This window comes from Manacus vitellinus, unplaced genomic scaffold (assembly GCF_001715985.3).
Source record: "Manacus vitellinus isolate BGI_N305 unplaced genomic scaffold, ASM171598v3 scaffold_20_pilon, whole genome shotgun sequence".
Lineage (NCBI taxonomy): Eukaryota > Metazoa > Chordata > Aves > Passeriformes > Pipridae > Manacus > Manacus vitellinus.
In genome coordinates, this window is record NW_021939471.1 from 4880377 (window position 1) to 4908238 (window position 27862).

A 27862-nucleotide genomic window follows, 5' to 3' on the forward strand; every position below is an offset into this window, starting at 1 on the left:
GGGGACTCCTGGTTTCATGACTCAGTGTGCTGATCCAGCAGCTAGTGAGTCCTTTTGACATGCAGTATCTGATTCCCTGGGGAGTCCCTTTTTCTGTGCACTCCATCCAGATACTTACAGAGAGAAACCAGAAAATAATCACCCAAATATGTCAGAGGGAGATGCTCGGCCCTTCAGAGCAGATAAACCACACTAAGGTTTATTCTGCACTGTGGCTACTGGATTGGGTTACTGAGATCCCTGAATCAAACTGAGGATGCACCTTTGTACGATGGGCACAGAACTGCAGTGCCTGCCAGTGTTGAATTCCCCATGAGTTCTTCCATCCTTCCTCGCTGCTGGCTGCTGAGGAGGACACCCATGTTGCTGTTGTAATTTGTTTGTGCTTAGGTAGAGATCTCACCAGCGTTAGCAGTGATGGGGAGACTTTTCCAAATGTGCCTTTTGAGAGGCTCGAACGTGTTGATATCTCGGGGAGCACTTGGCTGTTTGATAGAGGCTGGTGTGTGATGGCAGGAGGTGGGATGAGCCACCTCCATACCAGGGGCTCCTTGGCTGTCACAAGACTGTTAGAATGAAATGTGCAGGTTAGGCTGGTGGACTTTGGTAGCTTGCATCAAGCACCAAACTGATTTCAAGACTGAATTAACCAGAAAAAAAAGTGAGTGCTGCTACTCAGATCCTGTCCAGTGCTTACTCCCACCACACAGGGTGAAATCTCTCCTGGGGTGAACTCTTCTCTTGAATTCTAGGTCTAGACCTTCAGGCTGTCTTATGCAGGTCTGTGCTGCAAAGGAGAAAAATACCACACTAATTGAAGGCATGTTGCTATCTCTGGACAAAAAGATAAAGTCCTTTGCAAATGAGGAGACATTATGGCAAAATGGAAAGCTGGCAGTGTTTTAACAGGTGGGAATACAAATCCCGTATAAGATCCACAGTTGGAGAAGGCAGATGATCTACCTCAGCACTGAATTAACCTATGTTTTCCAAAGCACCTGAGGAGCATTCCAGCGAGTGGCTGTACGGAGCCACTGCTTGTTAGTTCTGACTTGTATGCAGTTTAATTTGACACAGATGGGGGAAGGATGAGCTGTGTTCATGTACAGTCTTTGCTTTCTGGTTTTCCAGCCACAAAACTAGAATTCTCTGGACCAAAAAAGCAGCTTGCTTTTTGAATCATTCATCTGTGTACAGACAGAGCTCAAACCTGTGGCCGTTTTTCATGACAAAGAAGCCAGAGACTGTTATTGTTAAATCCCCTGCTCAGCCTTACAGTAAGATTTCCTGTCGCTGTCTTATGAGTACTCGCTTGGGGTTTTTTTTGTCTGAAGTAGAAAAGTATTCTAACTACTGTAGAGTGTATTCCCAGAACTCCTGGTATGCACTCAGTCCCACTGAACAGAGGTATAGATGCTGTGTTTTATGAATGTGCAGAATTTTCTCACTGAACATAGGAAAAATGGCCAAGCTTGGTCTTGTGCCTAAGCATGAGATTAGAAACATGAGCATTTAAACTGTGTTTTCTTCTCTGTTGAGGAAACGCTATACTTATTTTTTTTGCTTGAGTTATTCTTGCTGACTCAATTTCTTCATTTTTGAATGGGAAAAATCTCATATATTTAATCTCTCTACATATGAGAAGTGTATATCCAGAGAAATCTGAAATAATAAATCATGTCAATCAGTAACTATCATAGTGTCTGAAAGAAAGATTAAGAAAAACAAGGATTGATTATCCTTTTTATGTTTTTAACTATTGAAAGCTAATTTTAAGTTGTAAATAATAATACCTGTCTTAAGTATTGATTCATTAATTATAGTATTTAAATGCATGGTTCAACGAATGAAACATATTTGAGAGCACTTCTACCCATCCAATTCTAACTAATACCATCAAATGTTTCTGTATTTCTAGTGAGCTATCCTCATCCTAGAGCCATGAACACAACTGAGACTGGATTACGCTCCTGCCTTGCTGCAAATCTTGACAGGCAGTGCAAATTATGGTTCACAGTAGTTTGGGTTTTGTCCTCTGAAGTGGCTGGCTCAGTTGTTCTTTGCCTCTCGTCTCAGCAAGGCTGGCTTAGGAGGTACTTCTAGCCATTGACTAGTGCTCTTCTAATAGCCAGGGACTGTCACAGGCCAGTCCAAGGGCTGTTGTGTGTTTGACTCATGGTTTGTCAGACTAAACAGGACCCTGAAGTTTCAAGAACAGCCAGTGTTACAGTGGGTTTTGTATCTGACTTGCTTGGCTTGTGAAGCTCTGTAGGCCTTTAGGCTGTAATCAAGAGACTGTAATCCATCTGGTGGAAACACCCAGAAAAAGAAAAGGAAAGGGAAAAAAAAAGGTTGTCTGTAAATAAGCAGCTGTTAAACTGCTCTTATGTACATGGATGTCTGCCACAGCTTCTGGTGAGATGTGGGAGCTGCAAAACATGGATGCAGCCACATTCCCGTTTTCTCTCTCAAATGGCTGTAGGCTGTTGCTGAACAAAGCCTCTGCCTGTGCCCCTTCAAAATGACATCTGTGTGCTAAAGAAAGCATATTTAATGATTCAGTAGTTAGAAATTCCCCTTAAATGTTCTCCAGGTAATATCTAATGTTAGAGAGAGACCTAAATGTGTGTTGAATACTGATTATCCCTGATCTCTTATATGGCCCTGTATATACTATTTGGCTTTAAGAAATGAGCAATATCTTAAAGAAAATAATTCTCGATGTCTGCCTGCTCATCTGGGACCAGGCATATCTTTTAGTTTATTTTAGATTTTTTTTTTCATTCACTGCAGATTATATCAGTGATAATTAAGGTAGTCCAGTAGATGCAGTAAAAAGAAAAAAATATTCTAGATTGAGTTGGATACCCTTTGTGTTGTACTGACTTGCTGTAGGGAAAGAACACATGCTTCAGGACTAATGTTTCCTTCTTTTCTTACCCCACAAAGCAAAGAATGTATTACATAGTGATAGGCTGCTAATTCACATTTTATAGTAAAAACAGAAAATTTCCCCAGAATAAGGATGCATAATGAGATATCTTTTTTTGCACAGACCTGAAAACCAGGGTGAAAGGAAGTGCTGGAAGGCTAGGGGAAAACTCTGGATATTTTTGTTTTGTTTCCTGGAGGACAAGTCAGTTTCACGAAGATGCTAAATATTATCTGTATTATAAATGCTACCAAATATCACCATCTTTTACAGATGCACATTCTTATTTACAGGAATCGAAGCATCAAATGGGCGTGAAGAGTGCACCTGAGAAGTAGCCACCATTACCCCTTTTGAAGCACAGGGGTAAGACCACTGAAGGAAAGCTGCACCACCTTTTTTTCCTGTGTGATGCTTCTCTTTGGATCAAATGGAGAATTTTAATCTCTGAGGTAAAAAATTTTGTATTTTCATGCCAATGTGATGATAATTCATGCCATGCGACTTATGATAATTTTAATATGTAAAGTTGAAATAGATACTTTCTCAGTGAAATATTTGCAGTCAGTGTCTTGTGATGTTGCTTACTGTTCTGGCTGTGTTGTTGATAAATAGTGTTGACTGCACAGTAATTGCTTTCCTTACTGAAACTTGAATTTAATTTTCATTTAGATTTGGAATAGAAGGAAATTACTTTCTTTTTTTTTCCCCCTTTCATTATTTGGGAAAGAATGCAATAACTATTTCCCAGAAAGTAAGCTGAGTCATGAGCAAAGCACTCACCTGAATGCAGAATGGGGTGAAAGGATGGGGTCATGGTGCTGCTCAGGAATGGTTCTTGCTCGTGTCTCTTTCAAACCACCCCAAACCTAAATTATTCTGCTTAGAATACCTACATCAGACTGTCACTGTTTCCCTAGAACTGAATTTTGACCAAGCCTTCCATTTTTCAGCAGGAAAAATATTTTGTTGAAGTAGTTTTTGACCACTTCTAATGAAACCTGTCATTAATTTTACAGATATAAAAAAGTAAGGGTAAGACAAATCTTAGGAGCTAAGCATCTGTGCTGAAAATCTGCAGATAATAAAATAGTGATGAGTCTATGAATCAGCGGGGCTGCAGGGCTCTAATTCCCGGGATTCATCCGAAGGTGGTCTCTAACACTTGCATAGTTACAGATTTGAAAAACTGTGTGAGAACACAATCTCTTTCTATAAACAAGACTACCAAGGAATATCTCACGTGTAGCATTTACTTTGAAATATCTGAAGTTGATATAGATATCTATCTCAGAAGAGCAGGCTCTGGTGTGGGGCTTGGGGAGACCGTGGGAAGTGTGCTGGTAACTTGGAACAGGATGAGGGATTCTGCTGTTTTAATGAGAAAGGCTTTTAGAATGCATTTTGCATCTTTACTGTGTGGTTCTGATCATATTGAATCCGGTGATATAAACCGGATTTCTTCCACATTCTGAAGAGTTTAGTTGTGTATCTGCAGTTCAGGTCCTCCTCTCACAGCTATCTACCCAGTGTAGGTTTAGCTTGTGGCTGAATGGAAGCTTATAGCTGTTTAAAAACAACCCAGCTTGGAAAAAGCCCCCTTGCAAATATGAGAAAGTAAGAAAATGTGGTAATTGATTTTTAAGAAAAAGCACAAGCACTGAAACTTTTCACACGGCGTATTTCTCCAGGAAGTGTGTCGGTGTAATATGTAGACCTACAGATCTGTGCGATGGGGAGTTTTCAAGGGGGTGTGGGGACAAACATTTGTTCCTTGCGCTCAGTCCTGGTATGAGCACAGCCCTTTAGGGCTTTTTCTTTATTTCCCTGTCTTTTCACACAATGGAGTAGTCGCCTTCCATTGTTGATGGCTCATGTGCTTATCGGGGCAGGATTGGATAGATAAGATATGTTATGCAAAGCTTGCTGTAAATACTTAGATTCAGTCCAGGAGGTGCCGAAAAACATTATTGCAGAAATCGAGTGGGAGGTGTTGCTGGGTTTCATGCTAAAGCAGTTAATTGCGAATAATTCACCACAGTTAACTGTGAGTCAGTTTCTCTTTTTTGCTGGTTAGTTTTCAAAGGCTTAAGGTGAGCTGCGCAGGGGTGAAAGACGAGCGCCGGGGTGTGACCGAGAGCCGCAGAGCGGGCGGGGCGCGGGCGGGCAGGTGAGGAGGGTCGGGCTGGGAGGGTCGGGTCCCGGGCGGGGCGAGCGCGGGGGCCGCGCCGGACCCCCCGCCGGGCGGCGCTGGGGCGGGCCGGGCCGGCGGGCGCCTCCGCCCCCCGGGCGGCGGGGAGGGGGGCGGGGCTGAGCCCCGCTCCTCGCTCCGCTCCGCTCCGCCGGCTCCTCGGCAGGGCAGGGCAGGGCTGGGTGGGCTGGGCAGCGTCCGCCGCCGGCTCGGGGCGGGAGGCGTCGGGCGGTCGCGGGAACGGCGGCAGCCCTTTCGCGGCACAGGTACAGCTCCCCCCGGGACACCGCACGGCTCCCTTTGTTCTGCGGGACCGGGGCGCTCCGGCAGCCCGGCGCGATGGGGATGGATGAGGTCGGCGCTGCAGCGGCTTGGGGTGGTGGTGTTGGGGCTCGGTGCCGGGTCCGGGAACCCCGGCGCCTCCTGGGCGTCCCATCCCCTGGTAGAGCCGCGGCTTCGGGACGCTTTGCGGGCGCTGTGTCTTTCCTTACCATGTGGTGGGTGGCTGCGGGCTTCGGGCAGCTTCACTTAGGCACGAACGCTGGTGCGCGCACACGCAGAGACCGTCCGGGGCTCTCATCTCACCCCCTGTGTGTGTGTGTGTGTGTGTGTGCGTGCTCTTTCTGGGAAGAGACCGTGGCATCTGTTTCTTCTTGTCTAAAATAATTACCGTGTGTGCGCGGCTTTGCCGAATTCAAAAGAGCGGGCTCGGGTGTAGGGCTCGAGGGGACCGTGGGAAGTGTGCTGGTAACTTGGAACAGGATGAGGGATTTTGCTGTCGGGTAACATTTGGAGAAGAGGCTTGAGGAAGGGCTTTACAGGGCAGGGTCATTGTCCCGGAGAACTTCCCTGAGGGGACGGGTTGGTGTAGCCTCCCAACCAAGACCGTCTGTCTGCGCCCGTGGAAGCTGTTGGGATGCGGTATGGGACATCTGCTGCCGCTGTGTGTTTTGGGATGGGCATCCCTTTGTTCCTCGGAGTGGCCAGACTCCCCGGTGGAAAACAATGGCCTTCCTAGCAGAGCCACAGGGAGTGGGGCTGGCGGTCCAGTCGCGAAGTGCAGAGGTCCATTGCTCACTCGTCTTGCCGGTGGTACCCATGTGCTCACGCTTTTTTGAGTAATTTAAAGCTTTGGAATTTCAGACCATGTCATTAGGTCCGTTGCTATGTATTTAATCAGGACCACTATTCTAAAGGACAGATGTAACAGTTACGAAATAAAAGGTAACTACTCTTAAAATTTCTGTTAGAGAAACTATTTAAAATATAGCTAGATAAAAAGTTACCACTGGAAAACGTAAAGGTCAGGTAAAATAGCTGACTTTGCAATTTTTGTGTCGAATCATGAGCCTTCTATATCCGTCTGTCCTATTGTTAATTGTGAATTAAGGCTGGCAACAAGCTGCCCGTGCTTCCCTGGATGAATCATCACTTTGTCAAGCCCTCTGTAAAAAACAAGGCTTTCCCCAAAAGTGTGCAGTGTTAGAGAACAGAAGTAGTCCAACCCATCTGTTAAAGTACAGTTCAGTGCTTGGCCACTTTCAAACTTATTAAAGGTAATGACACTTTTCTCATTATGTGCTTTTATTTCCAGTTGTCCTAGGCCCGAGTTTAAGAATATCTTCAATTTAGTGCCTAATGCAAAGTGGTGAAGACGTAATGGTTGGACCGTTCCTGTTATTCCCAAAGTAACATAAGTGGTCCATGCTCATGCTGTCATGTAGCACTTACTGATGTTAGGTTGCCACAAGTTCCCCCATGTCTTTTGGAAAGAAGATGTTTCTGAAACACTTATGTGGTGTTGGACATCTAAAAAGCTTGTTTCCTTATGGGCACCACAGATAGATTGAGTGCTCAGCAGGGTGAAGGTGAAAGGACTCATGAAAGCATCTTAAATCATAGAAGCTTGCTTTTTTAATTTCCTTTTTTTTTTTTTTTTGTAAGACATTTTGTTCAATCACACCTGTGGGGAGGAACTCTGTGAGAAAATGATGCCAGGGGCCGTAGTTTAGCTCTGTGTTAGCCCTTTCAAGCATTGTGCAAGACTTGGTTTCATTGCTTTTAGAAGGGCAAGCGTACTTTGCAAGCCTACTAGTGCTTCTGAGGGAAGGGAAAAAAATTCTGGCAAACGAGAGGAGGAAGTGGGAGAGAGAAATTGGAAACATAAGCAAAGCTATTAATTTTTCCCACTGTGTACTCTTAAGAAACTGCTGGCAATATACAGTAGATGCTCTGCCTCATGGAAGTGTCATGGACTTGCTTCACACGATCCTCTGAGATCATCTGGTTTCCCTGAGCTCTGTGGGAACAGAAATTCCTCATGTTGGAGTCTGATCTCATCTTCCTTCGGCAGCAGTAATAGGAGTGGCTTGGGAATTGGAGAGGAAGGTGAAGAAAGTGCTAGTGGGACAGAGAACAGCTTAGTTCTTGTGTAGGCCAAACTGGACACTGCTTTTCCTCCTTTCTCTTGCCCTGTGTGGTCAGAGCTGGGACAAACACTGACATACCCACTAAAGTTCAGTGCTCTGTCAGACTGCTAAGCTTATTTAGCACAGCTCATTTATCAGACCATCCTATAAATCTTACCCTATGTTTCATTCATCCATTTCACTGTACTAATGAAAAACAAACTTAATAGAAAGCGGTGACTTGAGTGACTGTATGCATCAAACTCGGGGAATTTCCTGAGTTTGATGAAAAACAAAAATAAAGACATTTTCCTCCCTTATAGCTATGTACCTAGTCTTTTAAATTCTCAGAGCCTTCTAAGTAGCCTCTCCTGTTTGTTGGGGGACTACTGGCAAAAATTTTAGGAAGGCTGCAGTTGTGATGACCAGCCCTCGAGTCTGTAATCTGATCCACAGCTTTTTCTCTTCAACCGGGAAAGGAAGTAACAGCTCTTATTACACCCTTATGTAACCTCTCCATTCATATCCTCCAAAAAGAAGGAAAACAGAGCTTAATTTCTGATGTATAAACCAACATCAAGGCATGCTTTGTCATAAAGAACTAGTAAAGAATAACATTAATTTTCTTTTGTTTTGCAGTTCCTAGAATGAAAAAAACTAAAACCCACAACCCCCCCCCAAAAGTTAAACATTTCAATTTTATGCTGATGGGATAGTGGAAAGTTCGACAGCTCTTTGTGATATGCTGTGAAGTAGCTGTTAAAGAGGATACTGGAAGTGCAACAAGGTTCTTTTTGTGAATCTTTCCTGGTGGGTTTGAGCACTAGTCTCCAGACATTCATCCTTTGCAGTTGCGCCCCAGTTTGCTTGTGGTTTGTTAAAGCTTTGGTCTTTTCATGTGCATGGATCCAGATTTTGGTGTTAAAACAGTGTGGAAACCTCTTTTTTTAAAATTTTTTTTCTCTCTCCTCCTGTTAGTGGCATAGCTTTTAGAGAAAACTACACGGAAAGTTAATCTTTTTGTCTCTCCCAGCACCTTTTTACTGGGAAATTTCCCATTTGTTATCACCAAATAAAGTTGTATCCGTTTCTTGGTATATTTTAAGTCTGATAGCAAAGTCACTGTGGTGATGAAGGTGTTTAAGTGGGAAAGACTGGAGTTTCACAATACAGTTTCAGAGGCAAAGAAGAACTATCAAATCCCCTTTTCAGATGCAAAATGTTTTGGTAATCCTATGTAGACAGCATAGCAGGAATAATGGACGCCAGGGGCAAGAGCAGTATCTTTTCTCTCCAGTGGAAAACACACTAATGCTCCAGCGTTTGAAATGAAAACAATGGAGATGTGGCCTCTAGCCTAAGTGATCAGATTTAATATTTCAGCAAACAAGCTGAAGGCTCAAGGTAAGGAATCCAAATATCCAGAGTCCCAAGGAGTGAGAGCGAGAAACATTTATTGTCACAAAGATTTTCTCCTTTGCAGGAGTGGGCAGTGGGTGTATCTTAGGGTTTAGGTAATTGCCTTGTCCCTGGCTCTGTGCAGTGTTGCCTCGGAATTGCTTTGGTGTGGGTGTACTAGTAAACTTTTCCTTGGTCTCCCTGTGTCTTGTAGAGGCAGCAGTCCTCACAAGGGTCTTACAGTAGCAGAAATCCTTATACTGTTGGGCAAGAGGACCAGGAAAGGAAAATATACCAGGAAGAAAGTAAAAGCATATATCAAGGAGAAAAAGAGGAGATAATTACAAAGAGTAGATGCTGAGCAACAGAAGGATTGGTGGGTGCTGTGCTATCAGTTACTTGCTGTAGACTTTTGTGACTCTTGGGGATGGTCCTGTGTGGGGCTAAGGGTTGGACTCAATGATCCTTATGGGTCTCTTCCAACTCAGCATATTCTGTGATTCTATGACTCTTTATTTTCTAAATACAGCCAACAAGGAAAGACTCATTTTTCCCTACTGTCAGCAAAAGTAGTTTTTAAAAGTCGGTGACCACAGCCTGGTCAGCACTGGTACAAGTTTCCTAGGCCCACAAGTATGCTCTGTATGTGAACTCTCTTGCTTTTTGTTTCTTTTTGTGTAATTTTCCATGGTTTTCATAGTTTGTATGCTCTAAAGTGCTACTGGGGGTATTTTGAATTATAAGAATAATTAAACTATGGGATTTACTACACTAGAAAGAAAGACAGGTAGAGAACTGTGACATCCTGAAATGTTTCTACTCTTTTACATGTGTTTTCTTTATGGAGTCTGTTCTCCTCGTGTCTACAGGAGAGCACTGGTGTTTTGTAAGAACTTGGTCTTAAGGTAAGCAGTTTGTGTGCACAACGGAGCATATGCTGTGTCCTTGGACTGTGCTTTAATCATTGCCTCTAACCTTTGAGAACCTGGGCCTCAGAAGCGAAGCGAGGAAACTGCTGGGTCATGAAGTGTTGAATTCTGTATCTTGGGAAAGCACAAGCAAAGGAAGTTATGCTTACTCTCTGTATTTTAATGGCTTTGTGTAAAAACAACTTGAAGCACAGTTAAGGCTGTCCTTTTAGATCAAAGAGATATCCTCGAAATCCTTATTGCATAAGGCCTCTTTGGCTTGAGTTGTAGTGAGAAGTTAGCTTGCTTTTAGGAGAGCTGTTGAAGGGAGAGAAGGTGGAATTAGTCCTCTCCATTGTTCCTCTGTGGAAGAAAATAAGCGTGTTAATATAGAGGCACTGGTGATGAGGTGAAGAGGTGCCATTTCTTCTGGGATTCTTGGGACCAGTTCACTGCCCACTGAATAGCTTTGCTAGAGCTTCGTGTTTGTGGGTGGAGAAAAAAGCTTTTCCTAACAGAGCTCATGCTTATCCAATGTGAAAGAAAGAATACCTTGGATGTCTAACTTGCAGCAGAAATACCAGCTTGGAGAGAGGTCAGCAGAATGGTGGTAGAGTTTGAAACGCAGATTATTTCTGGGAATAGTTAAATCTACAGGCTAAACAGGTAACCAGTTGGTTACTTGTGTGTCTGGAGACACTTCCTAGCTTTTATGTATGACAGTAGGTCTGTGGCTGATGGAGCAGTCGAGCTTTCTTGTGCAGGGTAAGCTAGGGAAGTGCTAATTCCTAGTGAAATTTTGGAGAAGGAAAAGCTGTTGTGGAAGGGGTGAAAATGAATCCCTCTCTCTATGAAGGAATATTCCTGGTTGTGGTGAGGAAATACACGTTTAGATTTGAAAAACAAACCAAACCCCAGTAGCATTAGCAAAAGCAAGAAGAAGTGGATATTAGCTGATCATGAATAAATTTAGTCTAGAAATTAGGCACACTGTAAGAACTATTTCTTGTAAAACAGAAGAAGGCTGAAAAATCACACTCTAGAGTAGTACAGTATAGTAGTCATGATTGTAGGATACAGTGGTTTTGGCACTGGTCTGGGACATGCAGAACAGATACAGCTACTTTGGCCATTGTTCAGCGCACAGGCTGTCAGGCTGCAGAGTTAAAAGGGCTCTGGAGATTACCTTCAGTGATCAAAGAGTGCAGGGCTGTGTCAAAGCAAAGTTCACTCCAGGAGAAACCCTGGAAAATCTTTTGGCAAGCAAGAGTAGAGCTGGAGCTACTTGTACCTTGTAACAGATTTCTGGAACAGGGGAAGCTTGCCTGTATCTCATGTGAATAGATCTTTTTGCATCCCAAATACTGCCAGATGATAGTTCTTGCAGAAACAAAGTGAGGGAAAACTCAGTAGCTGCGAGTTTGTTTGGCATGAGGCTGGCTGTTTTCCTTCTGTGGGAGGGAGGGAGGTGCTTTCTATTGATGTTTTAGGAGGGTGTCCCCCACTATAAATCTGTGAAGTGTTATATTTCGTTTGGAAAATCTCTGTTTATCATGCTAGTTGTTGATAAAAACACACTGTCTGCTGGCGTCTAACTTCATGGACGTCTGGAGAAGAGCGATAACTGTGTGTTGAAATGCAGCTTCATGAACTGCTCCCATTGTCTGAAATATGTCTTGATACACGGGAATAGCTGAAGATGCCTTGATTTAGAAATTGGTGACTTTTATTCTCTAATTTCAGGTGTCCAACTGAAAGTGACTGTTGAGAATGAAAATGACAAAACTGTGGATATAGTTTGTCTAAACAGTCATATCTAAACAGTTCATGTAATTTATCTACCTAAGCCTCCTCTTCCCCTGAATAGGTGGGTTTTTAGCTTTCGTTTGGGCAAATAATGCTCCCTTTTCATGCAACACTAGCATCCAAGTTCTTTTAATCCCTGTCTTCATTAAAAAATGGCAGTTTTTTTTCTGGACAAAAATTGATTTGCAGAATATACAGTGATGGCAAGTGGCAGAGTGAGACCTTGCACTACTGTTTTACCTTGGCAGCTAGTCCTGGGAGAAATGGAACTAATTGAGTCTGGCTTCCTGCAGGTTTTTCTCTTGTGATGGATTGACTTGAGAAGAAGTAATAATTTCCATTTGAAGTTTTTCTACAGCTGGGGAAATTGTGGAGAAATTTTTCTGCAATGGCTCTGTGGTACTTAATAACGGGTTTGTTCTCCTTGCAACCCGTGTCTCTGATGGGATGCCTGTGCTCTGATCTCTCTTGCTTTTACAGACGTGGAAAATCAGCTATTCAGTTGTCCTTTACTCCTCTCTGTTCTTTTGAATGAAATTCAACATTAGGCATGTGTGAGAGAGTAGATGTATAGACCAAGAGATGTACAGCTGGCCTAATTTGCCTTACTTCTATGAAATACTAGGCTGAAAACATTCCAAACTTTATTTACTAATATTAAGAGACCCTGACAGTGAGATTTCCAGGAGGGAAAACTGCAGTGGTTAAGAATAAGATCCCTGGGATGACTTCTTTTCCTCCTGTTTTAAATAGAAAAGAATAGGGGATGGTGTGGAAACACATGGTGCTTTCAGCCATTCAAATTTTGGCTTTACCCAGACTTTTACTGCTTGGAAGAGAATATGGGTGCATGGAAAGTTAGACCTTGCTCTGTGGGTAAATCTGTGAGTGAAATGGTGTGTGCCAGCTGCTCCAGGAACTATGGGTATGCTCAGCTGTCATCGGTGACTTGATGGTGGGTAGGCAGGGGCACCAATGCCACTCCTGGGATCTGGATTTCCCGAAACTCCTGATTAGTTTTGTGTTCGTCCATGCCCAGTTTTAAATCTGGTTCAGTGACTGTTGTGATGACTTTCTGGGGCAGCTTTTCCTTCTGCTCTTGGCAGTGGAGTGAAGCTGTTGTGTTACCTGGCCTGCTATTTCATATTCTGCATATCTTAAGGGCTTATCACCGACTGCTTAACAGGCAACCCACGAAGCATTTGAGGAGAAGATTATCGTGTACTCTGGTATTTTAACCCTGTAGTATTGAGACATCTCTCAGTACCCATAATGTAAATTGATGTTCACTGCAGTTGCTCCACCATGAACAGTTCTTCTGCAGCCAGGCTCGCTTTCTGCCCACGTGCTTGTGTGGAATGGAAAGTAGAAAGCCTATTACAATAAAAGTATAAATGAAAGACCTTGATTACAGCTGATTGCTGGATTGCTCCCAAAGGAGTGAAATCTCAGTTGAAAGAAATGATTTGACTTCGTGAGGGCTGGTTGTTTTTAAGTAGTATTTTGTGAGGATCTGCTACTGGGAGATTTTTTGAATGCAAGCTCTGGTGTGGTAGCAAGCTACTGGTGTGTGACACACAACAAACAAAGATGATCCCCCAGAATAAATAAATGCTACATTGGTTTTTGTGCCCCTGTTCTGCAACAGCTATGCAAACGTAACCTTTGGATTGGGCAGATTCCCCCAAATTGGCAGAAAACTTTAAGCGGCAACTTGAAAGATTAAGATAATCAGTCTAAAAGGGCACCCACCACTTGGTGGAGTTTAGCTTTCCAGTAGTACAAGATAATTTTTGTGGGTTTTGGTTTTGTTTGTTTGTTTGATTTTGTTTGTTTGATTGCTTGTTTTTGTTTGTTTTGTTGGGTTTTTTATTATTTTTTAAAAATTATTTTTTAAAGAATGAGGGTTTTTCTATGTGTTCATATTCTGTACTAGCAACTTTTAAAAAGTCACAGTGTCCCAAGAACACTGTCAGTCTGAAATCTAGTCTTTGGTTTAGGGGAAGAAGGTAGGACCTTTGACAGCTTTGGCTTTGCAGTCATGTTTTACTCCTTATTTTGAAAAAGATTCCAGGAGATTTTAACAAGAAGGTATGTGCCAAAAAGAGATCCCCTTTGTCCCTGAGTATCCCTTTCTGTAGATGTGGACCTGGAATGATTATAAAGCTCTGTGGTTCGGCAATGACTAAGAAAAACCTAAATATAAGAAACCACCATGGATCCTGTTTCTGCTGAAGTCAGTGGGAATTCAACCAGAATTTGGCCTGCAAACAGCCTGGTTAGTGAAGATCTATTTTCAGATGCCTTGAAAGTGCCCAAGGTGTTTTCCTCATTAAACTGAAGTAATTAAAAAAAAAAAAAAAGAAAAAAACCCACCCAGACTCCAAAATAACCATTTACAGAAAAAGCTACTCCACACCTATATTCTTTGAAGCCTGTCAATATAATCCAAAATGTTTTTCCCAAAACCTAGTATGACTGTATGACTGACACAGATGAGTTAAAGCAAGGCAGCAAGTCGACTTAGGAAATATATCAACCTCTGAGTGCGATTACTGGTGGCAGTTATTGTGTTGTGGTTGCAAAATAATTATTAGAAGTAATTTGAAGACATGCACTGCTGGGACTATAAAGTAGAAATAGCAGAATAGATATACCCCACGGTCTCTTAGAAAAGGTAATATCCATGCTAATGTTATTCAAACCGGTATGAAAAAATAACAGGAAAATAGCCTTAAAGAAATGCAAGCACAGCCCCTCATTCCTTCCCCCAGGCTCATGAATTAATCTTTTTTTTAAGGAAGAGAAGGAGGGCAAAGCTGTATCTTCTGCATACATGGCTCATGTGATTTCGGTTTTGTGGTGAGGTACTGTGCACCTCTTAGGTGAAACCAGAGTTGTCCACAGCCTCATCATGACGTGAACAGAGGCAGAACAGAGGCATCTCTCTGACTTTTAGGGGACTAACAACAACTAATTACTGCTTAATGTGGGTTGTAACCAAGCTGATGTAAAAACAAAAGAACCCCACAACAAAACAAAAAACCCCAGTACCCACCCTTTCCAACCCCTAAAGAACTACAGAAACAATCAAACCTCTCCCCTTTGCATATATAAAGGATTTGAGTCCTGTTAATGAAGAAACTTTCAGTCACTGTTTGTCAGGAGGAGATAATGTCCCAGCAAACATTTCGTGTATGTCTTAATGAAGTCTAATTATCACACTACCAGTTTTTCTAAACTGCAGTTAAGTCTTCGTTGACAAACTATTTAAAAGATGATATTGCTTCACCTGGTTGCAACTGTTTGTTCAACAGTACCTTAAATGGCCTGATTCTTTCTTGAAAATTACCCAATCTTTAGATAAATGTTTGGTAGCAGAGGCCAGTGGAGCATTCGTTTCTCCTGTGGAATTCTCTGATCAAATCTTCTGTCATCTAAATTGCAGTCACTGGTGCGAAACTCTGTCCTAATCTGATGTTGCTAAAGGGCTGCTCCCATTTAGCTGATGCTGAATGCAAACATTCCTGTGGTCCTAATACAAATATACCCAGTAATGCCGCATTTTACTTTTGTAATTCACCAGAGCTGTTTGTTGTTAAGTACTCAAGGAATCCGGTACACATGCGTAATTTTCAATGCCCACAGAAGTTAAAGAGAAGTTGCACAAGGCTTCAGATAATAGCTCTTGCTTGGTAGGTAAGATGTGAGAAGCAGTAGCTGATTCAAAAGCTCCAAAGTATGAACTTTTTCAGTTTGGAAAACATTGATTTGTTCAGTAGGACTGTGAGGAAAAAAAAGGGAATTCAGAAGCTATTCAGACATTGGCAAAACCAAAAGTGAAGATGGAGAGTCAGAGGAAGCATTTTAGTTCTTAGAGTGCTTTTACTGCTGTTGTGATATCTATTAACATTCCTTCCTGCAATTTGTCTGTCAGATTTCTCAAATCCATTTTCTTGCAGGAAGAAATCGAGGGCTGCAACATCATGGTGTTTTCTGCGTACTCTTTTCTTCAGCACATTGATAGTGTCAGAGCAACATCTGTGAGCAGTCACAGCTGGGCAGGAGGGTGCAGGTGTCCCTGGCTGACCACAGGCAGACAACAGGCAGGAGATGCTGGGTGCATTGCTCACCTGAAGCATCCAGGGACTAAAAAGTTAGGGGGTGGGGAAAGAAAGCAAGGATTTCCTTAGGATGATATCAATGTTTTTTCACACATACTGATGTCAGGAAATTTAGCTCTGAGTGAAAAGGGCATTGTAATAGTTCAGCTGCAGAGTCTGCCTCAGTTTACCTGGTGAACCAGCACAAGGTGTTGCCAATGAACTTGTGCTTTCTGGGCAGCAGTCAGAGGCTGGTGAGATTTGGAATGTGCTGGACAGCAGAACAGGGTAAGTTTAAATCCTGCCTCCTGCTAAATTGGTACGTAGGCTTTTCATGAGCAGTTTGAGATGATGGTTGCAGCCCCTTTTGGTTTTGTTTTGTACAGGTAATGGCACTATGTGTGTGGCTGCTTTTTCCAGCAGTGGCCTGTCAGTGTCCCCACGCTGTGTGGGCTGATTGCTCCCTGACAGAGAAAGCAGGGAACAAGTTAGCAAACATAATTACAACCTGACAGCAACTCGGGATTGGACCTGGAACATGAAATCAGTGTGAACTCTGCTACTGAATTACTGATGTTGCACATTGTCTCTGTTAAGACTTATAAAAAAGGGGGTTATTTTCTTCAGTGAGTTGGTCACAGTGAAACCAAAGGCTTGGGGTTTTTTTTTGTTTTTAAATAGACCGAGCTTGAAGCATATGTGAGTACATCTGTGTCAGTTTTGATGGTAAGGAAATTGTTCTTTTACTACAATGCCAGGAAAGAAATGAAACAAACCACCTCTGCAGCCAGTGATAGTTCCTGTGGAGCAAATAGTAAGTGTGTGCTACAGACGGCACAGCTGTGGGAAGCTGCTGACAATTGTTGCTGTTCTGCTCGAGGGTGATGTGGAAAACCTCGACCAATTCCATAATATACTGTATGCCAATAACAGGGTATTACTTCATTTCCCCCACAGAGAATATGTGCATTTTATTGTATGAGGCTTTGGGGGCTTTACCTATTTTCTGTATCATCTTCTATTTGTAGTTCTCATTAGCTGTTGTTTCAGAATGGCTGCTGTGGCTGTGGGATAGTGTGATTTTTTAATTTGCTATCCTTGTGGCCAAGAGGGGCAATAAGGTTATAGATTGAACTGGCCTAGCTGGATGGTAATCCCTGGCACTGCAAGCAGTAGATACAACAGTCTGTTTTAAAAGGCTCTTTGTAGTGTGGGAGTGTGTGGATAAAAGCATTTTAAAGACATAGTCTGCCCAGCACTTCTCCTCCTGAGCATGTTGTCCAACATGAAATAGATCAAACTGTGAAGGATTACTGAATAATCTCTCTTTTTATTTTTTTGAGAATAGAAATGTGTTGAGAATGTTCTCACTCCATTGAATTAAGGCCTGGAGAGAGACCAGAGGGAGGAAGAACAGATTTGACAGTTGCCTAGAGAGAAGGGAGATATTCTGAAGTTACCAGTCTTGGTTTCAGGGATAAGAAAGGTAAATTTGGGAGAAGCCTCAAGTGGTAAGCCGGTGTGGAAGAGATCAGGGAATGTTGAAGGAATAATCTAATTTGCAGACTACAAGCATTAAAATTTTAGTTGGGTTTTTCTTTTTTTTTTTTTTTTCCTGAGCTAATTTGTTGCTGTATTAATAACTCGCAGCTGTAATCTTTATACACTTTTTTTTCTTGCTGCCAACAAAATGAGATGTTACAGTCACGATAGCAAGGCATTAGGTAAATTGAGGGAGTACCGCTTACACTTTTAGGTTATTTTTTATTGAATTTCCAGTTTGAAATTACAGCACAGTTCAAATAGAGCCTCACAGCAGTATCTCTGTCCACCTTCCACCATTCAAGTCTTCATTTGAAAAACACTAAAAGTGTTGTTGTTTGATAGGACATGACCTGTTATGGTTCTTTCCTCAAACCCAGTTTCCTGTTTCCTGGAGTTTGCTCTCTCACCAGCACAGCTGTGGCTTTGGTCACTCCTGCTCTCTCAGGCACTGGGAGCAGGTTTTGGTCCTGTTCCTCTCACAGGTTTGGCTCTTGAAAATTAGTCTTGAGAAGCATTCATCTTTTTAGAGGTGCATGAATACAGGCACAGGCAAAAGCCACCTACTTTTTTGTACTGCTCTCCAGACTGTGGTGCGCATGCTGTCACCAGTGCTGATGGGAAAAGAATTCCAGCTGCAAGGCATCTCTGAGTATATGACAAATACAAATACTTGGACATGAATTTGGATTGAGTTTCTGAGCTTTTTCTGAAGTTTAGCCATGTAATGTTGCAAGGGTTTGATTATTTCCTGTGTAATGTACCAATTTTTGATGTTTTTGTAAAAAGCTGCTCTAAAAATGGGTATTTGGTATTTTGAAGGTGCTGTATATACTGATCTTCTACTGAATTCTAGTAGATAAAATTAAGTTATTAATTCTATCTCATTGTATAATGTATAATGTTGGCTTTTCTTAAGAGTGCTTTTTCCCCCATTTGTTACCTTAGATAGGCAACCAAATTATCCTTTGTTGTTACCTAAACCAGAGCAGGGATTATGATTGGATTCCACCGAAATGGAGGCTAACAACACTGGTATGGCAGAATACTCTTGAATCATACATAAGTGTATGGGAGAATCTTCAATGAATTTTTTTCAAAGGTGAAGCAATTGCAGGTGATTTTGAGCAGTCAGTGTTGAACAAAATGTTTCACATATTGTCCAATTTTTTTATCATTTATGTATGTATTATTTTCTAACTCGCATGTTAATGGGAATATTTTAGCCATAGTATGCTGTAAATTATTGTGGAAAAACAAGCTGAAAATTAAACTTTGACCATAAAACTGAACCTTTCAAATATATTGGTAAATTAATATTTGTATACAACTTTTTCATCCAACTTAGTAGTAGATACAGTGTCTTTGTGCACCTCTTCTGCAAAACGTGCCACTGAGCTTGGGAATACATGAATATTCTTGATGGGTTTGGCTGCTCTTGGTCCTGAAATTCCTGAGCAATGATGCGTGAAGTGTGGTAGGTGGTATGTAATTTCACAATGGTAGATGAGGTATGCTACTTAGAACCTAAATTTTAGGTTGGAATTGCCCTTATTAGGATTTTTGTGTTGGCTTTTTTTTATATATTTGGCCACAAACCCAATATTTAATAAGTTCCATACTTGAGAAGGGTTTTATTTTTTCAGCCTTCAAAAATTATTTGAGCATTAGTTGATGTATGGGAAGTAATTAGGTCTCTGAAACAAGACTGGTAGTTTAAAGAATTTGTCTTAATGGGATGCAGAAGTTGAAGTGATACCTCTGAAAAGATTCTGTAAATGTTTAAAATTTTTTTGGTGATTCGGAGAGGTGAACTTTTAAGAATAAAAGTATCTCTCTCTCTACAAAAATATTTGTTCAGTGTTTTTGTTTAAAATAAATGCTCTTTTGTTTGTTTAGCAGAGTTGACTCAGCTTTGGTTGGTTACCATAGTTCAGCACTGTTTCTGAATTTCCATGTGAATTTCTAGTAATTCCCAGGCTTGTTTCAGGTTTTTGGGGGTCTTGTTGTATCACTTCCGTCAGCTGCCTGTGGAGCTGTGCTTCTCTTCGTTGAATTTGGAAAAACATCAAGCACGACTATTTTGATCTAATATCCCTCAAATGTCACTCACTGCTGAAAAACATCAAATCACTTGTAGTAACTTAGTGGCTGTGGGCAGAAGGAAGAGATAAAAGACTTTGCTTATTTTAAATTAGTTTTCTGATGGAGAGCTGCTATGACAAGGTAACGCTGATCGTATAAGGTAATACCTGCTCAGCAACATTTTGGAAAACAAAAAAAAGTACATGGAATTGAAATGTGCTACAGTGAGAGGGGAAACAAGGAAAGCCTGATGGCAGTTCATGGCTGGGGGGTTACGACTGAGTGGTGAAGTTCAGCTGTTGTTTTGTGTACCTGTGCAGTAGCTGGTTCTTGGTTTGCATGGTCAACAGAGTTGTTCTCTCACCTCTGGTTCCTTGTTTGCCCCCTGCCGCTGTGAATCCGTTCATTTTTCAGTCTCATCACGAAAGCTTAAAGCAGTAACTGTGTGCCTGGAGTTCTTGAGGAACTCAGTAATCTTCTGTAGCATTTGGATTGGAAGGATAAAAGGCTGGGAGGATCAAACAAGTGTCAAGTTTTGGCCCGACCTTGACTTCTTTGTCTAAATTACTTCCTTTATCAGACTTGGTTTCTTTGTTTGATCCTGGTCCTCTGTTTAAGCCCAACTTCTGACTTTTACCACTCCAGTTATATAGATGCAGAGTCTCCATTTGTCAGCTGGATTGTTGCTGCCCCATGAAAGTGCTCTCTTAAGCAATAAAGTTACAAAGAAATCTGTAACTTAATTGAATCTGATTAGGAAATGAAGTAATTTGGTAGCTTCAGGTAACCAAGACCAGTACTGTACTAGAATATAGGCACTCTAGAGTACAGGATTCATGACTTAAGATCAAATAATGTGGTGTGGTTTTTGTCTCAGGGTGGGTTCACTTAGTTGGTTTCCATTTCAAAGTTGATGCAGTTGGAGAAATGCAAGTAAGGGCGAGAAAGAAATTCAGATTAGGGTATTGACAAATTTAAACCCTAGTTTGGAGATCTTGGTGAAGCTGTTGATAAAACTTGGGTTTGCGTACACTCGAACACTGTGTTGAAATTGTCCAAAAAATCTGGTTGTGGTGCCCACTGGAATAACCATTCCTGTTTCTTGCAGTTTCACATTTAACGTACAGTGGGCCAGAAGGCATTGTTGACGATTGGAAGTTAAATTTTTGGAATTGTGTGGACTACCTGGGTAGAAGCAATGTCTTTGAGAGCATTCCTTGGAAAAATAATTTTAAAGTAGTGTCATTCGATGGGCTTTTAACTTTTATTCCTTGAGTAGTGTTACTAGATAATGCCTGTGAATAATTAGAATAACTTTGAGCTAACTTTGCTCTTTGTTTTATTCTTGTTTCTTTATTTTCCAGGAGGAAATGGCCAAAATGGAGGTCAAGACGTCACTTTTAGATGACATGATAGGGGTGGGAGATATGGTTCTTTTAGAGCCACTTAATGAAGATTCGTTCATCAACAATCTGAAAAAGCGCTTTGATCACAATGAAGTTTATGTGAGTATATGTTAAGAAATTACATCCTATGGGGAGCTATGTTGTCATTCTTAAGATATGTGTTTATTTATAAGCATACACATAGACTGAATGCCTGAACATTGTCTATTGTATTAGGGATGTTTTAAACCTTACTTCTGCTGTAGTCTTTCCTGTACTGCATTGTTTGCATTTGATCTCTCCCGTCTGGGATATTTTTCCTTTTTCTTTTTCCCTTTGTGCAACATGGGAGACCTCTGATTTTCGTAAAGAACAGTTCCAGACCTGCTGCTGACAATAACTTTGATACTGCTGTTGTCAGAGGACATTGCAGTTATAAATAATTCACTTAACAGTGAAGACACTTCCAGGATGTTAGAGCAGGTTGAAGTAGAAACAATTCATGCTTGGAATATGCTAAGGCTAACTTAAATGTTGCCTGCTATCTTTGATTTGCAAAAGGGTTATGTTTATTAGAGTGGTTGTATTTTAAACTAGATACAATGAGCTTGGATATATGTGGAAGTAATCAAAATCTTCAGGGATATTAATCTCTGAGTGATGATCAACAGGAGAGATGTTGTGAACTGTCAATTGAAGCACAGGCAGGGAACAAAGTGGCAAATTGTGATTCCAGTTAAGCCTTTCAATTCCTGTTTCATCTTTGTTCCATTTTTGCTAAAATGTGCACAGTATTGTATCTGTTATACTGCTTCAGCTGTGTGAACTTAATGATGTGTAGAAACATTCCAAGGCTGCTGGTGAAAGATAAGTCTTTTAAGAGTAAAAGCTGAAATATTTAAGCCAAAGTATAGCTATGATCTGTAAGCAATTGTGTCTACAGCTCATTATAATCAAATAGATGTGTCCTGTACTTAATTATAATTTAGCCCTTACGCAGTTTTAATTTTTAGTGTGATTATGCTTTTCCTTCTTGCTAAGCATTTGAACCTTCGTGGTCTCATTATACCTTCTCCTTTCCATCCTCCAGTATGAGAGGGTCTGTGCTGTTTTTGTTTGCTTCTTCTATCCCTTATAGTCTGTGCTTTTGTATCTCTGCTATTCATTGTCTGTCACATCTTTCTTCCCAAATAATTTTTCTGCTCAGCCACACGTATTCCCTTTCTGTAGGTTAGGTTGGTAATACACAGTTACACCCAACTGCTCCTCCACTCACCTCCACTGATTTGCTCCTTCAGTTTAGACTGACAAATAAATTAAACAGAAAATTAAAATAAGGACTCTCAGTATCCATTAAAACCTTGGAGAAGAAACCACAACAATGTGTATTTGTGGAAAGATTTCTTCCACAATGCTTTAAAAAAAAAAAAAAATCTTCATGATGCTTTTGAGAGTTACATTTGTAAAACTTTGTGTCAAATTTTCCTTGTTCCTTAAAGATGTGTTCTGTTCCTTATTGATAACCCTTCGATGTTGATACAGGCAGATAGATATCAGACTTCTCTTTTGCGCTCTTTCATCCTGCTTTTGGCAAGTCCTCCATATTCAACAGCTGCAGTGGCTGCCCCTTCTGGGACTCAGAGGCTTTTTTTTCTTTCAGTTAGTGGCTTGTATAATTAACATGTTCCCCATCAGTTTTAGGGTTAATGCTATATTCCTGATGCCTACAGTAAAAGTGGGTGATAATGAATCATCTCGTTCTACTTTAGCTCAAGATAATATGAGGGAAAAGAGAAGGGAGCTATTTGCCTAGGGATTGAAGAAGACAGTACCACCCTGCCCACTCTTTGGGTCATATTTGAAAGTTTTACTTAAAGCATTAAGGATACAAAAATGCTATAAGTTATATGGATTTCTGAGGTTGTTTTTTTTACTGTAAACTACTATGGATTGCAAAGTATTTAATTACAAGTTTCTGCTTAATTCAGACTGGATAGATTTTCCTTGAAATACATTTGTTTGAATGACAAATGGGTATTCTGTTTTATTTTTATCTGCTATTATGAGCTGGCTGACAACTGTATTCAAACACAGTTCTTTGAGACGGTGACAGTGAAGCATTTCCCCCAGTTTCTGATTTGGCTGGGCCTGGCACTGACATGCAATGTTATTAGCTGTATTATGTGCTTGGGTAGGCGACAGAGGTATCACTTTTCTCTTGCAATGTAGGATCCTTTGCCTAGCAGGTGGGAAAGCCTGGTACTTAACTGTGCTCTGTTAAGAAGTGTGAACTGCTGCCAAAACCAAAACTTTTTTTTGAATCATTCCCTTGTAGTTTGTTGCTCTACCGTTTACCCTTTTTCTTAAATCTTTCTGATTTGTTTGATCATGTTATTTATTTTTTTTAAGGTCTTACAAGTATTTTTTGTGAATGCCCAATATGAAGGCGAAATGTTACAGATCTTTACAAGTATTAAAACACTCACTACATCAATGGTGGAAAGAATTGATGTTTATGCCTGTGCCTCATGCTGCTACTAAGTATGCAGGTTACTTGGTTTGGGATGCTGCGTGGTTTTATTTACCAAATCACTTGAGGAATATTATCTCCTTTCCATATCAGTTGAGTTCTGCTGCCCTGCAAATTTCATGCCACTGTTGCATATTTTAGAAAACTTGTAAAATAGTAACACTTGGAATGGTGCTCACTGTACCAGCCACATTAATTTTCAAGTACAAACTCTCCTCTACCTTCTTCGGATTTCCACCAACTGTCTTCTCCGCAGTTTCAGTCATGACAACTACACTTTGTGTTTCTAATTTTAGACTCTGGTGAGGACAATGAAGCCTCTGTTACACCTGGAAGTAGTGCTTGTTTTACTTTGTAAAATCTGTCGTTTGCATGCTATCCCAGGGAAAGCCGATTGCACTGTTAAAGAGCTATGGTTGGTGCTTAAGTAACTCATACTGCAGATTTCTGCAGCTCCAGCAAGCTACATACAGGAGTTGACCTCTCAGGATCCATTCAGAGGGCAGTAGGAATGGATTTGTCCTTTAATGGCTCAGCTGTGGGCTTAAATTCAGTCCTCATGTCAGTGCTTCATTCTAGGTATTACCAGAAGTTGTATCCAGGTTTAAAGAACAAAGTCAAATTGAAGCCATGTGAACAGATTGAAATGTTTCTCAGCAGTAAACCAGGCTTACTCAATGTCGGTTTCTAAGCAGTTTCCTGCAGACTGAAGGGTGTATCTGTGCTACATATGTTAGTTTTAAAATGGAGTTGCAGTTATAACCTTCAAAAGGGTTTCTTGTGAGGAATGAGACCTGTAACATGGATAGCATTGAAAATGCTTTGGTTGACCAGATGTTGCATGATTGTGTTAGCCAGTCTTGGTAGGTAAAACAATAAAGGGGACTTATAAGAGGGATGGGGACAAACCTTTTAGTAAAGCCTATTGCAATAGGATGAAGGATATTGGTTTCAAACTAAAAGAGGGTAGATTTAGACTAGATAATAAGGAAGAAATTTTTTTTATAGTGAGGGTGGTGAAACGCTGGAACAGGTTGCCCAGTATGGTGGTAGGTGCCCCATCCCCAGAAACATTCGAAGTCAGCTTGGGGCTGGGCTCTGCTTGATGTCCCTGCTAATTGCAGGGGGGTTGAACTCTAGAGACCTTTAAATATCCCGTCCAACCCAAACTATTCTGTGATTCTAAGAAATGTGAGTCAGATCAAGCCATCAGTGAACAATGCCAAATCTCTCCCCATAGCCAAAGATGACAAGATAGTTGGGCTCATTCCACTAGAAGAGTTTTTGTTTTTTCGAGTCTCTTTCACAGTTATGTTTGATGCTGAATGTTTGATGTTGGAGATCTTAGTGCCAGCTCCATTTATCTCTTTGAAATTCTACTCTGTAAGAGCTCCCCTTGCAAATGCATTCAGATCTGGATCCTCTGGTGGTCCCTTTGTATCATCCTGGGCACGTTCACTGTAAGCTGTTTTAGAAGCTTAGCTAAGTTTCATGCCGTGGTGCAAACAGGATAATAAGTGTATTCCTAACTATTAGGGAACAGACTGTGGCTTGATTACCTGTTGTTCAATTTTATGTGTATTTGATGGAAAGTTTAATAGACTTGGGTGTTGTGTTACATACCAGAGTGCAAAGCTGGAGGCTGTGCCTATAAAAATAAGCATGAAGGCTGGTGGAGCTGGAGTTTGGCCAAATATTCTACTAAAGACCATCACATTCTGCAGTAATCTCATGCTGAGTGGCTTGGGGGGGGGAGGGCTCGTTGGTTAAGGAGCATGTGTTAATTGGAAATGGGAATCTTGGAGTTTAGTCATGTCTGGAAATGTCTGAGGTATGTCTGACCAAGAAAAGTCTCATTAGAAAGCTGTAATTGTTTATTATATTGTGTTAGCAACTCCTAAACTTTTCATTGATAAAATTTACATCGCTGTTCCACAAAAGGTCTTTTCTGTAACTGTTGGTGACAAAAACCCGTGAGAGTTTTTCGTTAGCTTTACAAAGTAAAAAGTGGCTCATGGGCAGTGCAGTTAGCAAGGAGAAAAAAAATCCCACAATGTTGATTATTTGAAGGTTCCAGGGAGCAGTTTGTGCAGTTAAAATGTGTGACCTACAGACCTCATGGAAAACTTTAAATACATTTGTAAAATTCAGTTTGTGATGAATTTTTTACTTGTGTTGAACTCCCTCCCTTAACTTTTTTTTTATTATTTTTTTTCTAAATTGGCTGAAATATGCTCATTAAATCCAGCTCAGCAATAATTTTTCCTTTGTATTTTGGGATGCAGACAAATGGGAGAGGGGCATCTGTCTATATGTGCGTTTGCAGTGACTTATGAATGGTAGAGGTTTGGGATAAAATGTAGTGTATGTGTTAGTCTGAAACTTATTTTTGTACTGGTTTTATTGCTTTGTGAGGCGTGTGGAAGTGTCAAGGGAGGTGTGAGGAGTCTGGAGGGGAGTGGAGCTGCGTAGGCTCACGGGAGTCAGCCTTTAGAGGTCAGATACAGCTTTATTCTGCTGCCCTGCACATTTTTCCCCACAGTTATGTTGATTCTTGAAGTCTTCCCAAATTTGCAGAGGTCAACATTTTGTTCCTTACAAGAAAATGTTTGTTTGCTTTTTGTTCTTACAACAGAACAGAATCTTTCTCTGATGTCAGCGTTTAATTTGTATTTTCTGGTGCGTGGAGTTTGTGGGCTGCTTTGAGCAGGAACAGCCTTATGTTACTGAACATTTGTTGTTTTATCACTGAAACATTAAATATTTGGCATTCCAGTGTAGTAACTCAGTTTTATCTGTTTGAGGTACCATCCTTGTGGCCACCTTCTGCTGGCATGGCTCTTCTGGTGTGCTTGTTTCATAGACTTAGCTACTTCCTGTTGATCTCTATTTTAATATTTTAGGGGCAGCCTTTTTGTTTCTGACTTGCCTTTACTCCCCTGTGTCTGTCTGTATTATTGATTCATCCCTTTTTCAGCTACCTTACAGTATTTAGGACTTTACTGAGTTGCTGTCAAGCATAGTCACTTTGTTCCTGCTGCACTCATACCTACTGTTCCAGATGCTGCATTATGAAAGAATAGAGTAGGGAACAGAATTATGTGAATGAGACCAGTTGTCCTGGTCTGCATCAACCTTGTGTGATCATCTCTCCATATAAGTCCATTGCTGCTGTAAGAACAGTGTTGTGGTATTGGGAAACACAAATGCAACTTGCTGAGAAAATCTTTGTGGTAATAGTGACCGAGTGATTGTTGAAGTTCAATTTTCTTCTCAATTTCATTACCTTCTGGTGTCAGCATGGTCATGTATGTCTCTAGTATGCTGTTGTTGAGGCCAGGTGGAGTCCTTTGTTGGGTTTTGATGAGGGTTGTTGTCCCCTGTGGTTTTGGTACGTCCTAGTTGTGTGTGTGTTGGTTGGTAGCTGCTCTGTGCTTTGCTGCTCCTGCAGCAACATGCAGAAGAGTCTTTCCTCCTGCCAGATCTGACCCTGCTCTCTTGTACTTTCATGTTTTTACTTGTGTTTATCCAACAAGTCCAGCCTGGGCTGCTGGTCTTCCTTTGGGAGTTTGAGGAGTGGCAGGTGTGGTGACTGAATAGTTTCTTAAAGGCAGGATGGTTTGAGAGCTGGAGCAGAGCAGCCATCCATCCGCCTGTGATGGGAGCCCAGGGGACCTGAGTTTCCTCCCATCTCCTTCTCTTCCTCCCTTGGGGAATGCCTGTGTCAGTTTGAGCAATTTTCCCATCAGTGCTTCAACAGTTTTGCCCTTTGAGGGAAGCTACTGAGTTGTAGTAATAATATTGTTGCAGCTGCCATAGGCTAGGAACTTGAAGCCTGCTGCTTCTCCTTCAGATGTGAAAAAGGGCTTGTGTGCCCAAGGCTCATCTTTTCCTGTGATAGCTTGTGGCCTAAGAAGTATTCTACCTCCCTGCAAATCTTGCTTTGCCTGTTACCTAGATAGAAATCCTGTGGGTCCTCTGGCCCTTCAAATCAGCCTGCTCTGGTAAAACAAACTTTATAACTTGCCCAGAGTCAGGAGTACAGATTTTCACAGGCAGCAGGTTGGCTGCTTTTTGCCTTGAAGTGCTCTGTGGGAGGAGAATTACTTATCTTAAGGCAGTGCTTTGTTTCCTTTTTGTACAGCTCCCACGATGCTGAGCCCAGTGTTTGAGGCACTGGTTTGTAGGGCCACATGCAGTGTCTGCATAGAGGGGGTAATAAAACATTATTAAGGATCACAGAAAATTGTATGCATTTGGTGGGTTGTGTATAGGGATCTTCTCCTTCCCTACACACTCTTTTTTTGTTTTGCCTCTGATGTGAAACCTTTAAAAAAAAGTGAGGTGGTGTGGGAAATGCCTCCAGTAGGGCCCCAGGGATTGTTATAGTGTTGGCTCTGTCTCGAAATACTGTGTATTTCTTCACTAAGGTGATGACAACATTTGGGGCATTTCCTAGTGGTTTCAGTGCACATTATATGAAACAAAAACACAAAAGAAAGATTAATGAAAGATTGACAAATGACAGAAATAAAAGCAAAAGTGTCCAAGTGCTGTAAAAACATGATTTTCAC

The 27862-nt window shown here is 41.3% G+C and overlaps 1 protein-coding gene across 6 annotated transcripts in view; it reads left to right on the forward strand.

The window, feature by feature from the left end:
* Positions 1–20740: 20740 nt before the first annotated feature.
* Positions 20741–27862, forward strand: part of MYO1B (myosin IB) — a 96757-nt gene continuing 89635 nt past the window's right edge. For all 6 annotated transcript variants that reach the window (XM_029959519.1, XM_029959522.1, XM_029959524.1 and 3 more), the window contains exon 1: positions 20741–20878. In XM_029959519.1, coding sequence (XP_029815379.1) covers positions 20744–20878 — 135 coding nt within the window. In that variant the 5' untranslated portion in view covers positions 20741–20743. The remainder of the gene's footprint in view (positions 20879–27862) is intronic.